General features: G+C 37.1%; 2 protein-coding genes across 3 annotated transcripts; both read right to left on the bottom strand.

The window, feature by feature from the left end:
- Positions 1-10,183: 10,183 nt before the first annotated feature.
- LOC140148933 (uncharacterized) lies at positions 10,184-18,434 on the bottom strand. 2 transcript variants are annotated; one of them, XR_011858539.1, is made up of 6 exons: positions 18,172-18,434; positions 15,920-16,273; positions 15,380-15,706; positions 12,576-15,082; positions 11,478-12,088; positions 10,184-10,765 (listed from the first exon to the last, which is right to left on the bottom strand). XR_011858539.1 is itself a non-coding variant. In XM_072171044.1 (5 exons), the coding sequence occupies exons 1-5, from the start codon at positions 18,287-18,289 to the stop codon at positions 11,747-11,749; spliced, it is 3,648 nt and encodes a 1,215-aa protein (XP_072027145.1). In that variant the 5' UTR covers positions 18,290-18,434; the 3' UTR covers positions 11,221-11,746. The 2 variants fall into 2 exon arrangements, 1 of the variants encoding a protein (XP_072027145.1); XM_072171044.1 differs by lacking the exon at positions 10,184-10,765 and having other exon boundaries at positions 11,221-12,088.
- A 273-nt stretch (positions 18,435-18,707) lies between these two features.
- Positions 18,708-22,848, bottom strand: LOC140148934 (uncharacterized). The gene is made up of 3 exons (XM_072171045.1): positions 22,738-22,848; positions 21,800-22,006; positions 18,708-19,433 (listed from the first exon to the last, which is right to left on the bottom strand). The coding sequence occupies exons 1-3, from the start codon at positions 22,796-22,798 to the stop codon at positions 19,147-19,149; spliced, it is 555 nt and encodes a 184-aa protein (XP_072027146.1). The 5' UTR covers positions 22,799-22,848; the 3' UTR covers positions 18,708-19,146.
- Between the last annotated feature and the right edge of the window lie 3,641 nt (positions 22,849-26,489).

The following is a 26,489-nucleotide window of genomic DNA, read 5'->3' as shown; positions in this document are numbered from 1 at the left end:
TGATGACGCGTCGACGATGATGATGACGACGACAATGACGATGATGATGACGACGACGACAACGATGATAATGATGATGATGATGATAATGATGATGATGATGATGATGATGATGATGATGATGATGATGATGATGACGATGACGATGACGATGACGATGATGATGAAAATATTCTTGGACGTAATCTTGATTTCCGATATCTTTATGTACCTGTATAATAATTGCAAGTAATGCCTTCATCGCAGTTGCATAGTGCTAATTTAGAATCTCTAGTTTGTAGGAGTTCCGTTCCTACATCCAATGAAATATCATCCCCTTCTATGCCAAACACATGGTCTAAGTGAAGATAAGTCCCATCAGAAGGTCCTGGGATGTGAATGGTTATTTCTGCTAGATCACTGATGCGCCCTTCACTGTCCATTGCGATATAGTACAAGTAAATGATTCTTGAGTCTCCAACTGGAACTCTGCAAGTACAAAAGTATAAAGTATACCCTGAGCCAATCCATGTCAACTCCAGGGATGTGCACCACAGCACCTCTTCAATTTGTTTCTTTTTCTGTGTGGTGGTAGATATTGATAGCTATTGATGAGAAAGTAAAATCCTGAAAATTTGAGCTTCATACTCCATTTCGTTTTCCTGTGGCATCAATTTGAAATTTAGGGGGGGGGGTCCGTGTAAAAAATATGTCGCAACGCGAAAGACGACTTTTGGAGGTCCATAAATGTATAAAGGGAACCCTTTACAACTTTGAAAAGTATGTATCCTGGGGTACTTTTTTGTGTAGAATTCAAATATGGTATTGAAGAGGTGCTGTGGTGCACATCCCTGGAGTTGACATGGAATGGGTCCCCTACAACATTTTGTAATCGAGTGAATTTCAATGCCTTATGACTTTTGTCGTAATCAATGTCAGTTGATTTCGTTAGATACCAATACGATTCAGAAATACGCTTCCTTCAAGTTCGTTTCCTTTCCTTTAAGGACCTCAATCCTTCATTCTGTCAACATCTGTACACATGCAGGTAAACTAGCACTTGAGATATTTTCAACTGCGTAGGCAAAAACAATGGAGCTGCCCACCCAGATGAAAAGAATTTCACTTGCTATTTACTATAACTATGTGATGCTGTCTACAGAGATTTCCGCGATGAAACCAAGGGAAACTAAAAACATTACTTATGGAAAGGTGGAATTTTATGCCTCAGGAACCAAATGGACTAGTTTACCTTTATTAAACCAGCTTTCTGTTAAAAAATCATATAATATTCCAGTTATGAAATAACATTAATATCTTTAAAATTGACACAGAGAGAAGTTGAATTTACAAAATATAGTCTTACGTAAACTCAAAGAAACCCGAATCTTCTTGAAGTTCCATTCCCATATATGGTGTAAGAAGCTGATAGCGTAGATTTGGTTTAGGCACTTCGTTATTGTGGCGACAAACCGAAAGTCTCCCAATTATCTTGTTATCGAAATGTTGGAGTGGATCGTAGGTGTACACTTTATCAGCTGCTTGGAATTTGTTTCCTGAAAAATTCAGATTATTATACAGAGTGATCAAAATAAAGTACAGTTTAAACAATGTGTTAATTAATCTGACTCAAGGCCAAAACACCTTTTTCCCAAATTCATTTGCACAACTAAAGACACTGATTAATTAAATTAACAATATCTAAGTCTTTTAATAAAAACAACAATATTTTATTGAGTCAACATAAACGCATACAATCAATTATATACACTTCCTTCAACCTTCTTCTTGTTCTTGATTGTAAAGTTCATGTTCTTGATGTATATCTGATTCAATTGTCCTGCGAAGATCACTGTTCAGTGAAGTCCACTTTTTATATCCTTTGCATAAAGTCCTCGCACAGCTGTATATCTCCAAAATGGTGCTCTTTTCACCTTCCACACAATTTCTAATGGAGAACAGGCCTGCATTCAGCAGTTTTCCTCCTGTTTGCACTTATATTGACGTGTTGTTTCATAAACCGGACTTCAGCAAGTCTACAGGAGAATATTTATATATTCCTTTCTTGGAAGAGGTACGCCCTTTGACGTATTCTAGATCTTCACTAGATAGTAGTACATTGACTATTAGATATGTCTGGTTCGCAATTTCCTTTCTTTAAAGGCATATGGACTATAAGCACACTATTATACTGGCCCAAATCAACACTGTACTGTGAAGAATTGTGTTTACATTTTCTTATTATACTAACCAAAAAGTCCCATTCTATTAATAACCAATTACTTCATTCAAAATATATGTTATCTGGGAAATTCCTAAGAATAATTATAAATATTAATCTTTGTTGGGTTTTTTTTCAACATAATGTTATATTCACTCTACAATATCGGGGATTCCCCTAATGGTGCAATACATTGAACATTTTAGAAAGAGGAATTCCCAACTATCCAAAATTAGAAATGATTCAAATTGTTGTTGCTCAACTTGATGGATGAGAGGAGAATCCCTAAAATGTCTCATGAAATAGATTTTAATTGTAAACAAAGATAACTAATTAAATTAAATTACTCACATCACAAATGCGACTTAATTAAAAAGCATGAGGTATTTGGTCGAAATGCTAGAATTGCCAGCTGAATCAACATCTTGTCCTCCCATAACTGAAAAATTACTGGCGTAATCAGTGGCTATTTTTGCGAGCCGAGTAAAAATTCAGGTGTGCGAAGTCAATTAAAATCAAAGCAATATGAAAATCATTAAAAAAATTATGTTAAACCATTTTCTTATTGATAGTCTTAGTAGTCACTTTTCCACATAGCCATCAGGCAGCGGCGGCGCCACAGGGGGGGCAAGGGGGGCAATTGCCCCCCCTATGATTTTCAAAAAAGAGGTAAAAGGAAGGAAAAAGAGAAGAGAAGAAGGAGAGAAAAGGGAGGGAGAGAAAGAGAGGAGGAAAAGAAGAAAAGAAGCCATTCCCTCCCTGACCATGGTTAGAAGGAGGAAACTCCCCCTTCGGACATCTTGCCCTTGTGGAATGCTGACCTTGTTGGTTTTTATATTTTGGGCCCATTTTCGCCGCAAACTAAATGTAAAAGAGTGAAAAACTCACTCCCGCAAAGAGTGATTCACTTATAAGACCACTCAAAAAGGAGTGAAATGTGTTTTTTAACATTAAAACCACTCAAAAAAGAGTGAAACCACTCTTTCAAGGAGTTAAATGAAGGACAACTCTAAAAACGTGTTGTCCTTCATTTAACTCTTTGAACGAGTTGCAATTCACTCTTTTAGAGTGGTTTTCACTCTTTTTGAGTGGTTTTAAGTTTAAAAAACACATTTCACTCATTTTTGAGTGGTTTTATAAGTGAATCACTCTTTTGGGGAGTGAGTTTTTCACTCTTTTACATTTAGAGACTTTGGAAAAATCCTGGCTACGTCACTTTCCTGGCGCGGCAACACATGCAAGTCTGTGTCATGCAGCAATTAATCATTATAAATAAGTTTACTTTCAGTCCGATATCACACAACTTTTACGGGGTTTCATCACATTGTATATCCAAAACCTATACTAGAACGAAAAAGTGCAGAAATATATAAATAAGCAATTGGCTTCATTACGGCCGGCCAGGGTGAAAAGGTGGATCTGTTTTGGTCCTCTCCTAAAATTTTGACCAAGAAAGCATAAAGAACCTAATGTTTTCGCTCGCTACACTCGCGAATGGGCAAATTTGGTCCTTTTCTGACTGAAAAAGCATTTAAAAAAATTTTGATCATAGGGGGCGACTACCTCCCGCCTATGCTCCTGATTACGGCTTTCAGTTTGAAATATTTCCAACCTCAAGACACCCCTCCTCCCGCCCATTCATATCATATCGTGCCAATTTATAAAAAAAAACTGGCATATCGTATACAATGCAACTGACTTAACATACACCACGTTGCGACCAGAGGCGTAGATCCGACCCGGGGTGGGGGTATAAATCCCCCCAATATTTTGATAGGGAAGATGAGGTTGGGAAGATGGTCCATACAATCATTCCCCAATGTTGACGCCTGTATGTGGGTTTCTGACCAAAAGTAACCTCATATTTGGACATTTTAGCCTAAAAGTGCCATTTTTGCGCTTCGCGCGACTTTATTAACATTTCCACCATATTTCACTTCGTGCATATGTACCATGAACTTCTTTTGTAGCCAAAAGGTGCTGGATTGAGTAGGTCCATGCCTAAAACCATCGGGCTGAAAGTCAGGCCCTTGAATGAAATCCATAAAAATATGCGGTTGGAAAAATATAACCCTAAAAAGGGTGAAAATTGTGCATCAAATGGCTTCATTTGTGCTTTCATTTTGAAAAATTTTCAAATTCTGAGGGGGGCACATCCCCCTCAGACACCCCCCTGCGTCGCGCAAGCGCGACGGGCGGCGCTGTCGCGCCGCATCACAAATTTACAAAATTGTTTTGCCCCCCCTATCAAAATACCCTGGCGCCGCCCCTGCCATCAGGGCATTGGCACCATTCCTTTGTATGCATATATCAGTTCTTCTCAACCACGTTTTATGAGAGACGCCCTGTCTGGGATGTCAACAAGAGGACTTGTGAAAACCTTTGATTTCAGATAGCCCCACAAGAAGAAATCCAGAGGTGTAAGATCAGGAGATATTAGAGGCCATTCCACTTGGTGCTTCAAAGCAATTACATGATTGCCAAACAATTTTGCAAGGCGTTCTGTCAATTACTGTTAGGAAAGTGGTGAAACTGTGGTTTTCATGTTATTTTAGTTGACTTCGCGCAACTTTATTTTTACACGGCTCACAAGAAAAATAAACAAACAAACCAAAAAATGGGTCTGCACTGTTAACAAAATGAATGTAGTTTTACAGAAACCGTAAAGGAAAATAACGGGGAAAATATAATTTTTCCTAATTGCTGTTAGTCAATTACTATCTTTGCAAATGCACTGTAAAATCTGCTGCCGGCTATTTTAAGATTTACAATTATTTAGCTGGCAACAGATTTTCCAGAAAATTTACGAAAGTGGCAGTTGATTAACAGGGAATCCGTATATTCAGCGATTTTAGCCCGTGGTTTAACAAGCAAAAGAGGACAATGGCTGTGAAATTATTTATTTATTTATTTTTTACATTTGGGAAAAAGCACAGGCAATACCCAATATTGCTCAAAGAGTACTTAACTCAAATGGAAGCCCTACATACTAAACGAACAAAAATATACTAAAAAGCAAAAACAAGATAAAAAGCCAAACAAAAACCCGGAATAAACTGCTTTAACTGCAGCCTTGAAAGCGGACAATGTGGAACAACAGACAATATTTTCCGGTAGCTCTTTCCACAACTTGGGTCCTAGGTCATGTAGGTGGAAGACACTTCTTTGACAAAGTGTGAGGTGGCTGCCCGGGGGTGGCTGGAACGTAAATGAGGTGTGAATACATTAGGAGCAAATGAAAGGCCGGAAAGAATTGTGAAAACATGGCGCACCGTGAAGTAGTCTCGACGGACCTCAAGGAGGAAGATTAGTTAGCACTAAGTTTTTAAAAGCAAAGTCTTTATCGAAGGCTTTCGCCAGATCGAGAAAGGGCAACCACGCCATCTTTGCGAGTTTCAATAGCATTGTGCCAGATTTGAAAATAGGGATGACGCGGCATATTTTCCAAGCAGATGGGACGCTGCCAGAAGTCAAGGAAAGATTGTAAAAAAGAATTGGAGAGACTGTGATGGCAGTACCTTTAAGCCTGGCACCCAAGATATCATCGATACCAGAAGCAGATGAAGAGTTCAGGAGAAGAATGAGATCAAATACGTCCTCGACATGTTCAACGGAACAAACTATACTAGAAAGATTCTCTGGAGGATGTGTAATACTGGATGAAAATTCAGAAATATGGACGTCGTCGACAGAATTTGTAAACTTCCTGTGTTGTTTTACCTGTTATTTTTCTATAAGAGCTCTGTAAAACTACATTCATTTAACAGTGGGTGCAATAATTATGAGCCCCGTGGAGTTAAAATGGCGGTTGGAGTAAGATGGCCTTGGCAGGTCGAAGGGAGGGGGTGATGATTTTTGGCACACATTTACGGGGCACCTTTTAAATAACACGCTCTAAAAAGACCTACTATGAAAACAGTAGAGAAATGTAAACGTTCAAATGTGACAGGTCGAGGGATTTAAGCAATTTTGAAATTTCACCCCTGTATCGATGATATTGGCCTTTTAAAATAGGAACTCAGTTGACATTCAAATTGACCTAAAACATTTGTAAAACAGAACCTACTTATATTTCGTCACCTATATACCTGCCCCCTACTATTCGTCTATCGAGATTGGATTTCGAATGTCTTACCTTGGCAAGGTCCAGATGTAGTAGGAGAAACCCAAATCCCAAGGAGAAAAAAGAGTAGGCATATAATGACGTTCATATTGCCGATTCTGGTGTTGCACGAATTACACTAAGCTCATAGCCCTATAGTAGTGGAAAGGTAAAAACATTTACTCAAAGAAGCCTTAGAATCAAATGTAATTTCTCTTGTTAGGCCAGAGCAAATATTGTATACTCCGAAAGATTGTCAAGATGTCATGCAAAATGTCATTTCCTGTAAGACGTAAAAGTTGGTAGATATTGGCTGCCAGTTTGACGTAAACCGGAGATCATATCATGCATATGTGGGTATGGTCGTATAATCCTCTCCTATTTATGCTGTTGTAGAGTTTCTAAGCTTTCCTACGGCAAGATCATTAATTTTATAAACAAAGAAACAAGGAGACAACAAACAAATAGAACGAGCAAGTTTTTAATTTTAATTTTTAAATACAACTGATATACTGATAAGGAAAATGTGGCGCAGTAACAATATAAAACTAAAAATCTCAACAAAAGTAACTAACCCCCTTAAATAATGGCCCATTTTTCAAAAAGGGGCTATTGTATTAGAAATCTGTAAAATGCGTTGGAAGCAGAATATATTTCTGGGTACTTTGACACCTCATTTGATACGATCGCCCAGAAAACAATAAATTTAATGCAGTGAGGTCCAGATTTGAAAGTTACCCTTACATACAATTTTTTACAATACAAAAACACTCAGATATCATTACACAGATTTCCTTCCATTACACTGAATACAAAATCAATAGAATTTACTGCAACTTTCAAATCTTTGGTTACATTGATTTAAATGTACGCTGTGACGTCAATATTTAGTCAATTGCTACCAATGAGGTGTCAAAATGTGCAGAAACAAATTCTGCTTCCAACGCATTTTACAGATTTGTAACACAATCACCCGTTTTTGAATAATGGTCATTATTTTAGGGGGGTTAGTTACTTTTTTTGAGATGTTTATGTACGTAGTCGACGAATGTCAAAAATAAATTTATAAATCGTATGATAAAGGCAATCATGTGATGCCAAGATGTACATGTAAACATTGTTAGGTCGAAGTTCATTAGCTTGGATTATAATTTGTAAATAGAAAATACATGTTTATCATAATGAAGTTCCAACTGGGCATGTTTACAGTATAGCAAAACCAGTGGCGGCACCAGGAATTATTTTTCGGGGAGCATAGTGAATTTCAAGGGGGGCAAAATCGACCAATTTTACGCAAAATGACCGCAAAAGTTGGTAATTTACGCTATTTTGGGGTCTTTGCCTCAAAGGTGGGGGGGGAGGCAAACTGGGGGGGGGGGCAAGAAATATATTGATATATAATTCCCCTTGCCTTGCCCCCCCCTTATCGTCGCCACTGCGCAAAATACGACAAAATTTTTACGGCATTTCTTAAACTATTTCCCGCAACAGTTGCTGTTCATATTGGGGGAGGAAGGGTGCAGGCCGTCACTCAGAAGACCTGGTAGTTAGAAGACCCGCTATTCAGAAAACCCATTATTTAGAAGGTTTAATCAGAAAATATTTGATTAACGGGTTTTCTGTTTGCAGGTCTCCTGGTTAATGGGTCATTTTAAATGAAATCAAGCCCGCTATTCAGAATTTGACGGGTTTTCTGAATAGTGGGCCTTCTGAGTAACGGGTCTTCTGAGTGACGGTTGCACTCCGGGGAGGAAGTCACTCCCATTTTGGAGGTTAAGCGTACGTATGACGTAGGGCTGTTAAGACCACATTTTTCAGCATTGATGTCGCCCAAAGACTACATTTTTCCCGAACACATGCTATAAGTCATCGAAAGACCCTTTATTTTCCATTCAATTATGTTCGAAAGTTTTTATTTATCACTGAATTTATATTGTTAGTCCTACTTATTTTTTTAAATACCAAAGCCATTTGAAGCCATTTAGAACTAAAATTTCAATGGATTCTGCGGGGCTGCTTTAGCTCTCACACAAAAGCTCCATTTTTGAATAGTCAGGTCTACTGTATTACATGTCACTGTTATCCAGTGTTGTCTGTCACACAGTCGAGCCCCCTGGTGACTAACCCGGGGTCCCCACTCTGGGTAAACTTATACCTACCCAGAGTGTGGAGAGGGGTACTGGAACACCTGACAGAAATGAGAATAATACTTAAAAAATTAAACATTCTAGAGTATTCTATTTCCTTGGTATAAATGCGCGCGGAAACTATTGCCATTTTGAGCTAAAATAGTCATATAATTGGTGGGCTATATCACATAGTGACGTATTCGACATGTTTGACATTTTCATGAATTTAGCAGAGCAAGTAGGAAAAAACATTCTTCAAAATTTCCAAATCCTGGCTGTGGATGTTGCTTTATTAGTGAGATAATTAATTTATTAACCTGGTTGTATTTGCTTTATTTCAAATTGCCCATTTCACCATGTTCAGGTTGTTCATTTACACTTTTTTTTATAATGACGTATCTTGCCTCTCGTAAAAATCGCCGTTTCACATACTGACGTATATACATTTTTTTGCGTAAAAATCGATGTTTTCGCCGTTTCACATAACGACGTATTTTGTCACATTGAATTACAATGGTGTTATTTGCATCGTATCTCACAATGTGCAAGATTTGCCGTTTCACATACACGTACATTATTTTGTTTCTTTCATCTTCTCTGCTTTGATGAATACTCGAAATAATTGAAGCGTCTATGACTAAAACAGCATTTATATAACTTAATAAATGTCGTCTTATAGGCTGGAATGGTTTTCATTCAACTATATTTTAAGACTACATAAACATGCTAAATAACGCAAAAACTTCAATGCCGTTTTTCTCAAAATAGGCTATTTTGCAAATACGTCACTAATGATACGGCAGCCAACGGTTTGTATCAAAGATGTAAATCGCAACCTCTTTTTTATACGGCCGATCTCAAACACATATTATTGGTCAATCTGCGTATATGAACCGCACGTATGAATGAAGTCAAATTATCACACCTCACTGTTGCTTTGTTTAAAATTATAATGATTTCTTACAAACAAAATGGGTCATAATATTTACACCCTCCTTTGCATGTTCAATGTAATTGACTGTCTTTACCATATTTAAAACGTACACATGTGTTCATTTTCTATGTTGTCCACGCGTTTATTTCGTTCACGCAGAATCTTCAACACTGAGTAAGCGTCCTCGTTCGACACAGGAGAGTGACTTTGAATAGTTAAACGGGCATTCGATCACGCATAGTGTATGGTAATTGCAACCTCTTTAAGGGCTGGGGTATGAACGTTTGGACAGTATTTATTTTGGGACATTAGAGCACATCAGACATATCGAATCGCATTCTGAATACGAAGAATGTCATTCTGATATCAAATAATTTGATTTTTTGAAATTCGCAATTTAATACACATTTTATGGCAAATCATTAAAAATTGATATTTTTGATATTTAACAGTACTCGAAGTAAACTTTACAAATCTGATGATTTATACTTAAAGTGTATGTAGGTGGGATGAAAAGCCGACGATCAATTGAAAATGTTGACCTTTCGTATTGAAGATATGGATTTTTTTCCAAAAACACCCAAAAAAAATAGGTCTTTTGGGAAAAAAAATCCATATCTTCAATATGAAAGGTCAAAATTTTCAATTGACCGTCGGCTTTTCCTTCCTGCTACATACACTTTAAGAATATATCATTAGATTTATATAATTTACTTCGAGGACTGTTATATATCAAAATTTGAAAAATATCAAATTTTTATAATTTGTCATAAAATTTGTATTATATTGTGATTTTCAAAAAATGAAAATTATTTGATATCAGAAAAACATGCTTCGTATTCAGAATGCAATTCGATAGGTCTGAGGTGCTCTCATGTCCCATAAAAAATACTGTCGAAACGCAATAAACGCTCATTTTAGATCCCTTAATGTCAATTGCGGTGCACAGTTAAATGAATTGGTAACTGTTTTTGGCGTGTTTCAAACACGGTCTAATGCCAAACGGGAAATCAATCTGGTCACGTACATTCAAAATCTGGTACCAATATGAAAATTGATCAGACTTGTACCTTAGGAGTCCACCTCATCTAAGTCGAAGTTCGAGTTGCCGAGTCCGAAAAATCGAGAAATCTAAAAAACTATGACTTGAGTCCGTATTCCATCCCCATGGTCTGAGACTTTGTTCAAACTTGAAGTAATAATTATGGATTTATACCAGATTCCAAATAGAGAATAAATCTGTACCATCATGTAGGTATACATTGTACAGTTCGTCAGCTGCCACAATGTATGATGTAAAGTCAACACATTTTGGGTTAAATTTGAGATCTATTGCACATTTTAGATTGATTGATTTTAATTGACATTATTTCAGATTCCTGGACTATATTATACTCTCACTTAAGGGTGGTCTAAACCCTGGAATTATGGAAACTTTCGGGCCTCATAACTGCTAAATTATTAGTCTAAAGAATTATAAAAGTATACATTTTTAGAATGGAAATGACTTGATGAATTCATCTGTGAGGTCTAATTTGGGCCAAAATGCTAATTGTTGGACAAAATCACAAAAAACTGTTTTTTTGCCCAAATTTTTTCGCGCAGCGTAACAAAACAATTGTTTGGCCAAAAAAATGTTTTTATTAATTTTTAAAAACTAGATAAAAATATCTAGGGACCGTTTTTTCATTTTTTTGAATTTTGACCAACTTCACCCAAAATATTTGAAATTTGGGCGAAAATCAGGCTTTTTTGTGATTTTTTTGAAAATTTTGCATTTTTTGACCATTTTTGGTGCAAATTTCTCAAAGTTGGTCAAAATTCAAAAAAATAAAAAACTGTCCCTAGATATTTTTATCTAGTTTTTAAAAATTAATTAAAAAAAATTTTGGCCAAACAATTTTTTTGTTACGTTGCACGAAAAAATTTGGGCCAAAAAACCTGTTTTTTGTGATTTTCTCCAAAAATGAGCATTTTGGCCCAAATTGGACCTCACAGATGAATTCATCAAGTCATTTCCATTCTAAAAATGTATACTTTTATATTCTTTAGACCAATAATTTAGCAGTAATGAAGCCCGAAAGTTTCCATAATTCCAGGGTTAAGACCAACCTTAACATTATTCCGTTCGCGTGATCGGCAGAAGTGAAAATGTCGATTTTGGAAACCACGGTTTAATGTACTACGCTAGCAGTGGACAGACACTGTGGACAGAAACTGAGAGAGTTATTTGCAATGTTTATGATTTAGACATGAGATTTTATTATAAAGTTGTGCCTATACATAATTGCTGATCATTGGTGCACTTGTAGACAAAATATTTTGTACAGAACCCTTTGATAATCTTTTTTAGAATAACCGTCCATTTTGTGCGTGTAGTTTCAAAGCCACGTGTCGTCCCCAGCACTCCCACCAGGGAATTGTATATCCCCTTCATGATTGCTATTTCTTTTTAACCACACCCTATTGCTCGCACCATCAGGAGCATCTAATCGCGTTGATAGTTGTCTGTTAACTCCCGCAGGTGTGTCTCCTTCCAGTAGTGGTGGCTGTGGGTTCTTCTGTCTATACAAACTGCGTACTCTGTCGGTTGAGAGGAGAGCGGAAAAGACAAAGATACCTTGCAAAGAGTACGTAACACGATTGATGTCATTTAGGATCTGGATTTGGAAGAGCAAATCTGCAATCGCTAGGCCCCATGGTATGAGGAGTAACAAACATAGCTGTAATATAAATAATGAAAATTATGTAGATTAGGATTTGAAAAACATAAGAATTATTAAATCTTTACGGTCGATCGTTCTAAATCATTTTACTATTGGAAACAACTATGAAGATTTTCCGCTCTAGGCCTGAATTGTAAACATTACCCACAATTTCGGTATACAGATGTGATCTTTCCTCCAGAATGATCGGCGCTGATGTTGAAAAACAAAAAAACCCATATGCACTAGGCCGGCTCAGATCTGACCGACACAAGCCTTAGAGAACACAGACCAGTGGAAGTTTTCAGGAGAAATCCTCCACATTTTTCAGGCTCATTTAATCATTGCAAAAAAAATACTAAGTGCCAAGTGCACAAACAATTGAGAACCCCCCGCAAATTTAAGTTGACCCCTAAAGTCGATTCGGAAGCGGCATGTGTACTCCAAATATGTTTATAAAAATGTTTAAACCTGTTTAAAGGAAGCATACATCATTATATCTTACCACAATGTAAAGTATAATATCTGACACAGTACTTTCTGTAATCTCCTCTGTAAAAGCTGTAACAAACTCGCGTATCTTTCTCACACGGAGTACACCACAGATAAAGGCAATGGTGCTAACAAGAAGAAGAACTAAGATGGGTACAACTAACGAAAACAAGAGAGCCTCAGATCCCTGTAACGAACATTGTGTGTCTCCGCCATATGATAGTTCTACATTCATACACTGACAAAAATGTATCCAAAGACAAACGCCTATTGCTACTCCTGGCATTATCCAACCAAACACAAACATCTTGCAGAACAGGTATGCGGCCTTGCTTTCGACTCCAATCGCTATGACGGAAGCAAATAAAGTCAACCATCCAAATGCTCCAAGCCATGCGAAATGCGCTACAGCAGCCACAGATAGACATGCTATCTTATGGAATAGAAACAATTCGGAAACAATGGACAATGTAAGTCCAACGATGAGTGCAACGAACATGTTAAGGAGACATTTGCCGGGTACATCGCGAAGTCTCGAATTACAGCAGTATAACATAAATAGAACAAGCAAGGAAACCACGGATAAACCAACACACGCGACAATAACAATTTCAAAAATTGGCCGCATCGACCAAGGCATCAACAGTCGTGATGAACACACTTCCACTGTCCCGTCAGTTTGGAAAGCGTATTCTTCTCTCGAAAGAGTTATGTTGTAATTCTTGTAATTAGTTAACCATATTGTTCTATCTGCATCAACTACTTGATAGTTAAACGGTTCCACTGTAGTTGAGACACATGCCAGTTGACTTCCTTCTACACATACATCAGGCACACGCGTGGAATTGTAGATGTTCGTAAGGTTATATTGTATTAAAGCTAAGAAATTATTGTCAGTTTGGCTTTCGATGAGATTTGGATACAATTCTGACTCTGATTTAAAGAACGTTGTGCATTGGGTTCTCAGCTTGTCAGATATTGGATTGAATTGCTGTTTTAGGTAGAGGCTTATATTTGTGATATTGCAAGAAGAACATAAATCTAATTGATCGGCGTTATCTTTGGATGCACCATCAAGTGCTGTGATAAGTGGATACGCGTAACTGTAGTCCTTGAAGACAATGGACAAAGATACTGGATCTGGACAGGTATTTGACATTTTCTCAGAGGTGGCATTAACACGAGCAGTGATGGTATCTTCAATACTCAGAAACTGAAAGCTGAAACCAATTTCCTGTAGAAGACAGTGCAAAATAGGATTAAGCGTATTGATTTCAACCGTAGTAGTTGGTGCGCTTTCCGTAGAAGTAATAGATTCTCTTGTTGTTGTAGATATTGTAATTCCTCCGGGGACAGCTGTAATTCCTCCGGGGAACGCTGTAATTCCTCCGGAGATCGCTGTAATTCCTCCGGGGACTGCCTTTGCGGAAACCCTTTCTGGGTCCTCTGCTGTGGGACTTTTTGAAGGAGTGTTTGTTAGGGTTTCTACTGGGATTTTTGCTGGTGCATCTGTTGGGGCCTCTGGTGTAAGACACGTTTCTTCCGTTCGATTAAACGCTGATGTGCACGGTACACTTGTACATTGACGTATGAAGGGATCATATAATTCTCCATTTGGGCAAGAAACTTGTTCTGCTTCACTGTATACTCCTTCCAAAAATGCGTCAAAACTGAAATGGACATCGACTGTTTCGAAGGTAACAAGTGTTGGACAATTAACACCAAAGCAAGGTAAAAATGGATCTCTAGGACATTCATCAGGGCACTCAGTGCAGTATTGTGACTCTGGGAGCTCCACGCCATTACATATGGCACAGTGTGGGTTCCTATACAAAACACCATCAAAGGTCACAGGGGCGTAATAAATAGAACAGAGGTTGTGAAGATATCCATTGATGAAATCACTTGGACATTTGTCGACCACGTCATATGGACATCTTCTTGGTTCAGATACACGTCCTGATGGTACAACCTCAAAACCAACGATATCACCAGATAATGCAATGATTAACGACGGATTAACGTATCCTCCACCTCCTACATTATTAGGATCATGATTTAAGCGAATTCCCCACTGAGTAACATCTTGGATAGTTAATCCATGACAAACTGCACAGAAGATGTTCTTGTATGCTCTACCCTCTGAATCAAATACTGGTAATAAGCCAATGACATCGTTGAAATCTCTGTTCATTTCGCATAATGACCTTTCAGTTGTATCAACGACAGATACAGGACATTTGGTGATTAAAACATACGCAGTATGATAAATGTCGCTTCCTGGTACTGGGCTGCACTCATACAATGTCTTGTCGACTCCTTTCCAGAATGCCGAATCGGAGTCACTGCAAGGTACATTCTGGTTGCTGAAATCATAGCAGCAGTCGTTGAACATATCACATTGGCAGTCACAGCGACAATCCTGACGTGGGTCGCTGACAGGAGCAGTGCTTTTCGCATGTCCGCAGTGATGTCCGCTGCACAAGTTCACAGGGAAATTTGTCGATTGGTGGTTGAATACTAAAACAAAGAAAAGATATTCAACATTATAAACGGAAAGAAGAGGAGAGTAGAATCGGAGAGTATCGTTTACTTGAACTATAAACGCATGTTTGGTAGAACATAATATTGATGGATTTAGTAGAATTGTGAATGTTATTGTCTTCGCATGTGACTTCCATATAATGAACCATGATAGACAGTTTATTTTGTAAGATACACAGGTAAAGTTTCAGAACGCAGAATGTTGCCATTGAAACTCTTGTCTGTAGTATTAATTATGAATATAGGGTGCTTGTCTACCAAAGATTTACTTACCAACTCCACACTGTACACCTGCAGGTGTTGTATTAGGGCTTGCGCATTCAGCACCTGCCGTAAATGGACATTCTCCGACAGCGTTTTCATTTCCGACGCACACAAATTTATCGTAACCCACTTCTCCTAGATTAATCGTAGGAAAGGCGTCAGGTGTCGTTGAAAAGGCCCATGGGTATCCTAATTGCTGACATACAGTATTGGCATCACGTATGTCCCAATCTTGTGCGCAAACTGTGCCCCATTTCTGATTTGAACAACGCATTTCCACGTATCCTTCGCCTTCGAAGTTACCTCCAGAAAGGCGAACCTCTAGGTCTGTCGGATCTGTTGAAAGATTATTCAGTGAAAATGAAAAAAGAAAACGCTGCATTCTAATGATATTTGCTATAATTATAAGAGATCCTACTTTTCTAATGATATTTTGCTATGAGATCCTACTTGGTAATTTTAAAGCATTAATCAAACCACAGCGTAACGCACCCAAAATACTGTAGTTTATAACTAGATCATTAAACATTGATACAAAATGATACTAACTTGCTATACAAACCAACCACACGTCGTCTCCCGTCTTACAACTCTGAGAAGCGTCGATGAAAGCTACATTTTGACACTCCCATAGAGAAGATTCCGAACCCAAGCAATCACCATCTAATGTCAGGATGCCACTACCAGAGCTTGGAGTGTGTGCTTGTGCATCACTTGTTGTGAGGGCATGACAAGCAGACCACCAGCCTAAATCTTGACATATTACAGAGGCATAGATTGGATAGAATGAACTTCTACAAATACCCTGCCATTCGGTTGAATTTGGAAAGCGTACCTCAAGACGCCCTTCATTTGACGTGACACCACCAGTGAGTTGAAAATCTATCGGAGGTCTGCCAGTATCTGTATGAAAAAATAAATACTTAAAAATATGTAATAATTGGGGATTTTAATATTCATAGTAAAGCACTGTAATTATGAGACACAAGCGAATTTGAATAATGGCTACACTGTCTTTATCAATTTAAGTTTACCGAATGTCAAATGTAACCAAAATTTGTTACATTTCCTCGAATATTTTAGACTGTTGATATGAATCAATGTTGGAGACTTGCTGGGTATTTTTGTTCTTTCATTGAGTACGCATCTAGAACTTGTCCGTTAAAAATATTACTGATCCCTCTTATGGAAGATTGAAAAAAAAATGTAATTGCGCTCATGAAAAAAAAAAGACCACCTCACCCCTGTTCGACTAACACCAGAGACGTGCTTAGGGATCAGTTGTCAGGGGCAGAATAACAATATTCCATTGGTTGTTATATTTTGGTCCCACATTACTGGAACAATTGCAGACCTTACTGAAAATACAGATCTGTGCTAAAAAGAAACAGTTCAAGGTTTTTACCATATGTATGAAAGTTATCGGTGGAGCAATAGTGCGATAATTCGTACTAGTTAAATCCCCGGGCTTCACTTGTTTTGCATAATTTCTTCATCCAAAGTTCGTTTCGATATTGGTCATTAATTCAGGCCTTATTAATATTATTACTATATAATCATTATGATGTTATCATAAGCGTTGTCTGTTTTGCTATAACAGCGGATGTTAACCAAGGTAATCTTGGTAATACCCGGTCATTGGAGGAAATAATGGCAACTATACCAATATCGAAACTTCTATATGCACGCTTGATGAGAGCTACTGACAACCGTTAAAGTGCCCGTAGTAATGCTATTACTCATAAGCTATTCCTATTAATATCATTAACTGTTGCTAACTTACTGCGACATATGGACAAAATAATAACGACCATTATGTATTTTAATTGAAACATTATGCTGTAAAGAATCCTGGGGTAAAAGTGAATGTTATATGATTTACACACATTGGCCAGATGTATTGTAACATCCCCAAAAGAGAGGTTTTTGTTAAAAATGAGTTCTACATTAATAGAGGAATGTTTCGTTTAGATTATTCTATTTGGGGAATTGTTTTTTGCGTCGAATACTCAAACTGCTCATTAGAGAATGAATTTGGAGAAAACCTTCTGATAATTACAAACACTCGCTGAGCAAGAAGACCTTCCCTCTAAGCTTTTAATCCGATAAGCTGATTATCTATTTGTTTTATCTGTTTGAAGACATTCTTTGATGTATTACTGAGCTCAATCATCTGAAATTACTGGAGCGTGAGCCACCCAGGCTGGTGGCTCAGCATAGTATTTTATTAACAGAAGGTTTTCTCCCAATTCATTTCCTAATGTGGAGCAATACTAAACATTTGGAAACAGATTGTGATAACTTACGGTATGATAGAAAAAACAATTTGAAAATTTGACTATACACCTTTAACATAATTTATGAAAGTTGGAATTGGAATGTTAAGGATTTGGTATTATATCTCCGTAACTGGCTTCATAAAGAAAGCTGCGTATAAATAAAGCCCAGTTCATACTTTTTATTCGACATCGAATATTCGATGCAACAAGTATTCATTATCATCAAGATAATCTATTTTCATTCTATTTTCAGCCATGTGTTACTTCTAACAGATAATATATGTAATAATACATGTTGACCGAATATTTCCGACATTGAATGGAGTATTAATCGGCCCTGAGAATAGATGACGTAAGTGAGCTTGAGTCGAGTGGAAAGTTTGTGATGTTGTCAGGACTCGGTCAAGATCGAAGAGAGCTAAATTTTATATGTTGTTTATGGATGATTTGGGTTGTTAGCTGAAGTTTCAAGTTTTAATTGTGCATTGGAATACCTATAGCTTTATCATTGTTGTAACTCACCTGGTGTTAAACCAGTAGACTCAGCCGTTTGTGTTATTCCTAGAATGAGAAACGCCCAGGAAACCAGGTACAACTTAAGAGTTTGCCAGTCAGCCGTAGATGCTCTTGAACAAATCATTATGATCTCACAGTATCATACGTGAAGTGAACCTTTAAAGTATGTTTCCTTCATTCATACAACCTCAGATAGAACTATTTGCCTCGGTAACATAACAAGCAAATGATTGTGAGTAGTGGTTCTACATTAACATGTAGTGATACAGATAAGCCTAGAAATGCTGCTTCATGCAACTAAATATCGGAAGTGGGTTTGTTGGTTTGATACCGGATGTAACGCGTGCTCTTCCCGATTAATCCACCAGTTACCGCAAAGTTCAACCAACCAAATGTCAAATTGAGATATATGATGCATTTTACAAGCATTTTATGTGTCAGACTGATATGAAAATGAACTTATGAAACCTCTCCCTACGTACTGACCAATCTAGCAACAATCCCATTGAATTTTAAGGGAAATTTGGAGACTTTGAAAAGACACACAAAGATTGTCCATTACTAGAATGCATGTGTTTACGAATGCTGAATAGGAAACAGATAACAAAGAATACAGTAGTTTGTTTCAATAATTGCAAGACCTTCAAAGTCTTTGAATAGACGTGGTGATGTTATTTTTAATGGTAATTAATTTGCATTCATTTCTTACGTAATTCAAAAAACTTCACCGATTTAATACATGAACAACGCTCATTTTAACACCTGTGTTATAGCTAGGTATAATATTTATTATTATCAGATAGGCTATGAAAATTCGAACATAAACATAATAAATTTATTTGAGATGCTGTACCAATTTTATAAATAGTTTGTCGAAAATTGCGCTCTCGATCACCAATAGAGAACGGAATGCATGATACATTTTGCCAGTATACATTACTTAGATCTGTTCTAAAAGATCTTCCCATCAGGAAGATTCAGTTACATCAATATGAACAGAACAATTGTGACAAATATCACAAACAATAACTTGGGTTTTCTTGCCATTGAGGTATTACATTCATCTGAGTCACAGCGGCAAACATATCCATCAACTTCAACATTTTGAATAGCTCCTATAATATCTTCTAAGTTCTCCGTGAATTCGGTGTTACTCAATTCTTCACTTAGATTGGTTTCATCCGCAGATAAGCAATAATCTGTCTCTTGCGTTGACAATCCTGAGAAGTCACATTGCTTTCGAACAAACGTTGCCGTGAAGCTTTCGCCTAGTTTTAGGGAGAAAAAGTAATACAGTGTGTGGTGAATAAGACAATAAATTAGATTATTTAAAACATAATTAATGAATGAAATCAAAACTGGAGGTTACCGTAGGTTATCGGCGGTTAACCCGACTTCTACTGTTTAGAACAATAGAAACGGACTGCAACCGGACGGAACCGGCGGTCGACCACCGGTCGAGTTTTGAGTGCCTGCAACATATCATTTGTATCGGGGAATTTAAGAATCGAAGACATAAATCGAGCTGGTACTTAGTATTCATTTGATATTTCAATCGGTTGATTTATAACTGCCTAAAATGTTGATTTAACATAGCTTACAATCGGCTTTGGATGATTTTCGTGAATATCTTGTACACGTGTTGAACCACAGATGAACATATTAAAGAAGGCTAATTGGGCGGGTTTTTTATGTCTGCCTTGTCTTCCTTTTATGAAGTAAAAATGATTTTTAGCTTATATCCATTTACCTTTTTAGTTCCAGTATTTTTGATTGTGAAGTTTTGGGAGCCTCTTCGCACCCTTCGGCTCTAAGTTCATTAATGTATTGAGCTTTGGTGTCCTTCATTTGTCTTACGGTCAATTCTATTTTATTCTGTAACACTGGCATTAGTTTATTCTATTTTTCAAAACTTGTATTAAGGTCCCTTGGTTTGTCTTTCACTTGATTTTTTTTAAGTGTAGAGGTGTTTGTAGAAATATGTCTGATTTCACAGTTCTATCTTTGTGCTTTAATTTAATTCATGACTCACTGCTGTCTTGTTTCAAAATCGTTACTATGCTTTCATGCTTTCTTTTTCTTGTTCTTTGTCTTCTCTTCTTCTTTACTGTTTTTACCATTCAGCATATTCAATCTTCTCAGCCCTTGATTTTGTTAGTTTTTCTGAACATTTTATCTTCCCATCTTGTATCAAGGTCTTCAATTATTTTATCCATCTCTGATTGAGGCCATTTTCTTTATTTGATGGTGCTATACTTGTTGCTTCCTCCACAATTGATGGCCAGATAATTGTTAGATGGACATCTTGTATTCATGTCGATATCTTCCAACTCCAGACCAGCGAAGCTGGTTTTCAACTTCAGTTGGAATTCATCTTTCGTCTCTAGTTTCAATTCCAATATGTTAATCATCATGTTCTTTTCTTTTTATTATTGATGAATATGCTTGGCAAGCTTAGTGTTGACGTATATCGTGCATATTGTTGCCCTGACCATTAGGCATGTTAGATGGTCGCTATAGCAATGTCTACTTTGGTAGTTTTATGTGACTTGCTTAAATCAAGCAATGCTATCTGTAACAGGGGTACGCGATTGACTTGCAATCTAAGAACATGGGGTTGGTCGGGGGGTTGGTAGGCTGGTAGCTACAAAGGGATTATGAACAGAGGGCTGATGGAATGCCAGCTAATGCCAATAGCAAAGCAAGCAAAGGGTAAGTAGCATGCAGGAAAAAGGCGAGGACACACAAGGAAAGAGAGGTTAGGAAGAGAAAGCAAAGTAAGGTTGGAGTTGCGCATCATGCAGCTATATAACATTTCTTAGTTACTTAAACATATTTTTATATTAATGGCTAATGAATATGCAGTGAGTGTAGTAACACTAATAATGTCATTCAGTATCAATTACGAATTTGCAATTATTGATTTTCGCATTCATTAATTGTTTGTTAAATTAAAAGTATTATGGGTGGATTCAATATCCATAGGCACCGTACATCGAGGGAGGCTGTCATATCAGGCGTGTACGTGCCAATAGATGCAGATATCGGATTATTTCCCGATAGATGTGACTTAATTCCCCTATTTCATTTTCACTTCGTGGGAGACTCACTAGTGTATTATGCATTCTTGTGAAAATGAACTTGACGCTAAAACTCGGAATAATGAGATCCATATTTACTTTGCAACTTTGCAACTGTAAAAGTTATTGATAATAAAATGGTAAAATAAAATGATGAAATAGCCGCGATCATGACCTACAATACAATTTTAACTTTAGCTATATCATTGTTTACTATAAACAGAATGTAATTTATTTGTTGCGACTTTCGTAAGACCATCCTCCTTAAATATAGCAGCTCACGCTCGGGTATAGTTCAGACATTGGACGGAAAGGCTGCATAGTGAGCAGTGTAGCTGAGTGTGAATGACCATTTGACTATACTTTCTCTAAACCACTGAACTGGAAAACTTGACAAATGTGTCCCAGATTAAATTACTTATGTGCCGGCCACCGGAGCTTTCGGACAAATTTAGCGATGAAAATATCTGTAGCAACTTTGGTTCTGTGGATTGGATCCCGGACCGGCTCCAGTCTGATTGGCATATGATACTTTATAAATATAATTGACTCACCTGTAGCCGTTTGGATTTGAGATATAGTGTCATATTTGATGCATTGGGTTACCTCGCCATACTGTGCCGTGTATATATCACAATCCGCTGTAAAGGCTTCTTTAGTTATACATCTATCATCACTCCCTGGTATTAAGTCATCAGGGATATTAGATCCTTGCAATGAGATATAGGTACACGAATAGCATATCAAAGCCTCAACTTGGACTGCAGAAATGAAAAATAAAATAGCATAAGTCTAACACCAGGCTGAAATCCCGGGCTGAAATATGCATGAGGCCTAATCACACCTCAATTGTGCTATCGTTTGCACTAAAACAGACGCAAATGTTGCATGTATTCAGTGGAACTGTGAGGCGTGGCTGTTTGTCCCCAAACTTGAGCCTCCGCCATGTCCGCCTCTGTCCAAAATTGCCACTAAAAGTGCCACTATTTTGGGCAAGAAAAATCGATATTGTATTTATGTGTCATTTTCACTCTCCCTAGGCATGTGATTTATACAATGTTATATAGGCATGGCTCTCTGTACACGGGATCGACGGTTAACGTCTCCTCCAAAAGACGGAATACTCCCATCATATCGGATGGCCTGTTATAAACACTGTACTGCGCTCGCCTGCCCCCTACAAATTCTACTGTAGCTGCGTTAATACTCTTGTTGATCCTTCAGAAGATGGGTTATCATCTGAAGATAAGATACACCCAGACGTGGATCCGATTTCCGATTTCATCCAATGATTTTTACAAAACATAAAAATGGCTAATTCGTGAAATAAATGTTATTATAATTTATACTTGTAAGTTGTACATTGTACAATAATAAGAAAACATCTCCATACATAATGTGATAATCTCACAATTTCTTCAAATTGCCTATCGAATCTCCTGGTCGAATCTCCAGTCCCAAGTGTAAGCATTATCCCTGTAGAGTAACTTACCTTGCATGGCAGAGAACAGAATGCTTAAAAAGACAATAAGCAGTAAATCTGTTAACTGCATCGCGATATTTCCCTCTCGAAATTGCTACAATTTAAAAAATTCACCAGTCACTCCACTACTACCTGTTACTGCTGATATGAAATGAAATAAGTAAATGAAACAAGCTAGATTTCATCGAGATGTATGTTTAACCGCTCTATTGTCTACCTGCAAAAGTCAATAATTGAAACAGAGAGTGCCTGAGAGTCAACAAATCTAACGTTCAATTGATAGCTTTCTATTTGGCAAACAACCCCGGCAACGATATTCACGCTTATTATGGTCACGATGGCGAACAGAACTTATATTAGAGAGGATAGCCTGCTGTGGAGGACTGAGAGAGAGGAGAATTAAGAGAGGTTTTAACATTTGGCCCTCATTTCTTGTATCTTCATCATTCATCTTTTTTGCGTGAATTTCCATATCATATTTTGTTCTTTCATTCAAGCTGCCATTAATCTAATGTAGACTTTCGTATACAAATCACATCGTTCAATAACTCCCTCCAACAGGTACACCCTCTTCTATTCTCTTCAGATCATTGCCTTTATCATACAGAACTCCGGGAACCGGTGGCGTATTTTCTAGGTAAGCCAAGACGAAATGAATACGTAAGTGACCCAATCTGATCCACTCAGGTCAAAGTTGGAAATTTTGAAAATTGAGTTTACTACCATTACTAACTTGCTCGTTACCTAAACACTTAGGGACTGTTCACAAACACTTGTGGGGGGGGGGGGACGTGATGCAAAAGAATTTTATCGCATAAATTTTTCGGACCCCCCTTTCAGACCTCAAAACTTCAGGGCCCCTTTTGACATGAAAATTATTGGTCAACCCCATAGAAAAGCATATCAACTCAATTTTCCCAGGAAAATTTGTGGTCATTTTTTTCAGCCCCCCTTTAGGAGGGTCAAAACTTTTAAGCCCCCCTTTTGCATCAGGCTCCCTAACAAGTATTTGTGAACGGTCCCTTATACTGATGTTGAATCCCCAGGTCTCTTGAATACTTGGTTGCAAAGTTATGAACCTTTTATGTCCATTTTCTTATTTTTTAAATTATTTTTTCTCCTCACCTTTTGCCTATATCTCAGTTTCATTATTGCCGACTTTAGCCTGATTGGACCAGATCTGGTCATTAATGGCCGCAGAGGAAGCCATTTGCGTGCAGTTACACTATTTTGCTTTAAACAAAAGGTTTACGGTATACGGTAGCATGTCCAAATCAGCAGCAAAAACGCCTACTATTTTTATAGGCCTACGCAGGGGTTAGCTGAAGGGTAGGGGTGTTCTTCTGACAATTTAAAAAAAACACCCAAAGCCATTTTGGTGCCCCATTTAAGTCCCGTGTCACTCAGGCAAAAACGGGAATTCGCCATTTATTCTTTATAAATATTTGTTATAATTTTAACGTATTTGAAAAGTTTTCACCTATTTTTTCCACGAAGTTTGAAACATTTTCTGCGATTCTCTGCACCATGTGGTATACTACTGTCACATGGGGGTAACACCTTCTTGGCATTTCGAGATAGATAAATATTTTTTCTCTTTCATTTGACACTGGGTGGTTCATAGCTCCTTCGGATTTTGAAAAGGACCCAAATAGAAATATTGACTCTGGTTTTCTGAGGAGTGTCAAAATGATTTTAATACATCCTTTACTTATGAGAAGTGTCACCCCCGGTATAGGGAAATTATTTTTATTATGTTCTTTACTTTATTCCCTTTCATTTGACATCACCCTGGGGATCATACCTTATTGGCATATTGAGATATGAAAAGGACCCAAAATATGAATATTCGCCCAGATCTTATGAGGAGTGTTACCCCCGGTGGGGAAATTATTTTTAATACCTTCTTGGCATTTTGAGATATGAAAAGGACCCAAAATATGAATATTGACCCAGATCTTATGAGGAGTGTTACCCCCGGTGGGGAAATTATTTTTTAATACCTTCTTGGCATTTTGAGATATGAAAAGGACCCAAAATATGTATATTGACCCAGATCTTATGAGGAGTGTCACCCCCGGTGGGGAAATTATTTTTATTAATATATTCTTCACTTTTTTCTCTTTCATTTGACACCACTCGAGGGGTTATACCTTCTTGGCATTTTGAGATATGAAAAGGACCCATATGAATATTGACCCGGGTCTTATGATGAGTGGCACCCCTGGGTGTGGAAATATTTTTATTATATTCTTTATGTTTTCCTCTTTCATATGACACCACTCATGGGGTCATACCTTTGTGGCATTTATAGATATGTCCATTTCAGACCAAATGGGAGTCAGTTAGTAAGCAAGTAAGCTAGTAACATACGCTGATACCATTTCATGGTTCAGCAAAAACTTCTATGAAATAGTGAATTCGGTTTTACATTTCACTCAGTGATCTTTCGTTTACCTTTTATGACCTTGTGTGGACTTTGACGTGTATGGATTGAGTAAAACCAGCCCATTTTGTACAAAGTAAAGCCGGTAACTTAGCGCACATTTAAAGGGATTTTTAGTGTTGAACTTCATGAATTCCTGAAAAAAATATGAAAGTGTTGTTGGCAATCTTCATCCGAAAGTAGTAATAAAATATATTATTTACTCTTTAAAAAAATACAAAAAGCAGGTCTTTTTGAAAAACTTTTATTTTTTAAGTTTTGATCAGGCACACTCGTGTTGGACTCGGCAACTTAATGTTGAATCCTACTTTTTTGGTCACGCCCCTGCAAACACAAAAACGTTTTTAAAAACGTTTTAAATAAGTTATATTTTGGCTTTTGGCTTACGTAAAAACGTTTTAATAATATTAAAATGTCGGGTTAAATAAAGGTCATGGAAACGTTTTAAAACGTTTTGTATGAAAACACACTACAACAATATTTTTTAAATGTATTCAAAATGCTATTGTAAACTATTTTTGCAAACATTTTTTGCCAAATATTTTGTCAACACTTAAATAACATTATGTGAAAATAATTGCACCCAGCAAACACAGATAGAAATGTTTTAAAATGTTTTTTTTTTTCAAAACGTTTTAATAACATTTAAATGTCGGGTTATATAAAAGGTTATGACAACGTTTTTAAAACGTTATTGCAAATGTTTTGGGCAAACATTTTTCGCAAAATATTTTTTCAACCTCAAAATAACGTTCTGTTTAGAATGTTTTGTATCAAGTTTTCAGAAATGTTTTTGGAATGTTATTAAACGTTTTAATACCCTTTATATGACCCGACATTTAAACGTTTTTTGTTAAACATTTTGTGTTGCTGGGCAGTAGATTATCAAAAAATGTTTTTTAATGTTATGAAAACGTTTTGTACCCTTTATATAAGCTTTTATAACCTTTTGCGAATGATGTCGAAAACGTTTTGTGTTTGCTGGGGCGGGCCAATTACGACCTGCATCATTTACGATCTGCATCATTTTCTCGTAACGCGCGCGCAAACGGCTATCTTCTGAAGATAGCATTGCGGACCTGATAAAACAACAGAAAATATTTCACAAATTTAGTTAGAAAACATCTGTTTATAGGAAAGTTTGTTTTTGGATGCTTTTTGTTTGTTTTTTTCTACTCAAGATAGTATTTTTTTTAAATAAAATACAACGAAAGTAAGTAAGAAAGGTTGACAATATTTTGTTATCTACTGGTGATACCATTTGGAACCGTATGAACTAATTTAAAAAAACCCATAGAAGTCAGAAATTTCATTT

The sequence above is a fragment of the Amphiura filiformis genome, chromosome 3, assembly GCF_039555335.1.
Source record: "Amphiura filiformis chromosome 3, Afil_fr2py, whole genome shotgun sequence".
NCBI classification, from domain to species: Eukaryota; Metazoa; Echinodermata; class Ophiuroidea; order Amphilepidida; family Amphiuridae; genus Amphiura; species Amphiura filiformis.
Note: the sequence above shows the minus strand (reverse complement) of the source record. Positions and strands in the feature narration are given on the sequence as shown.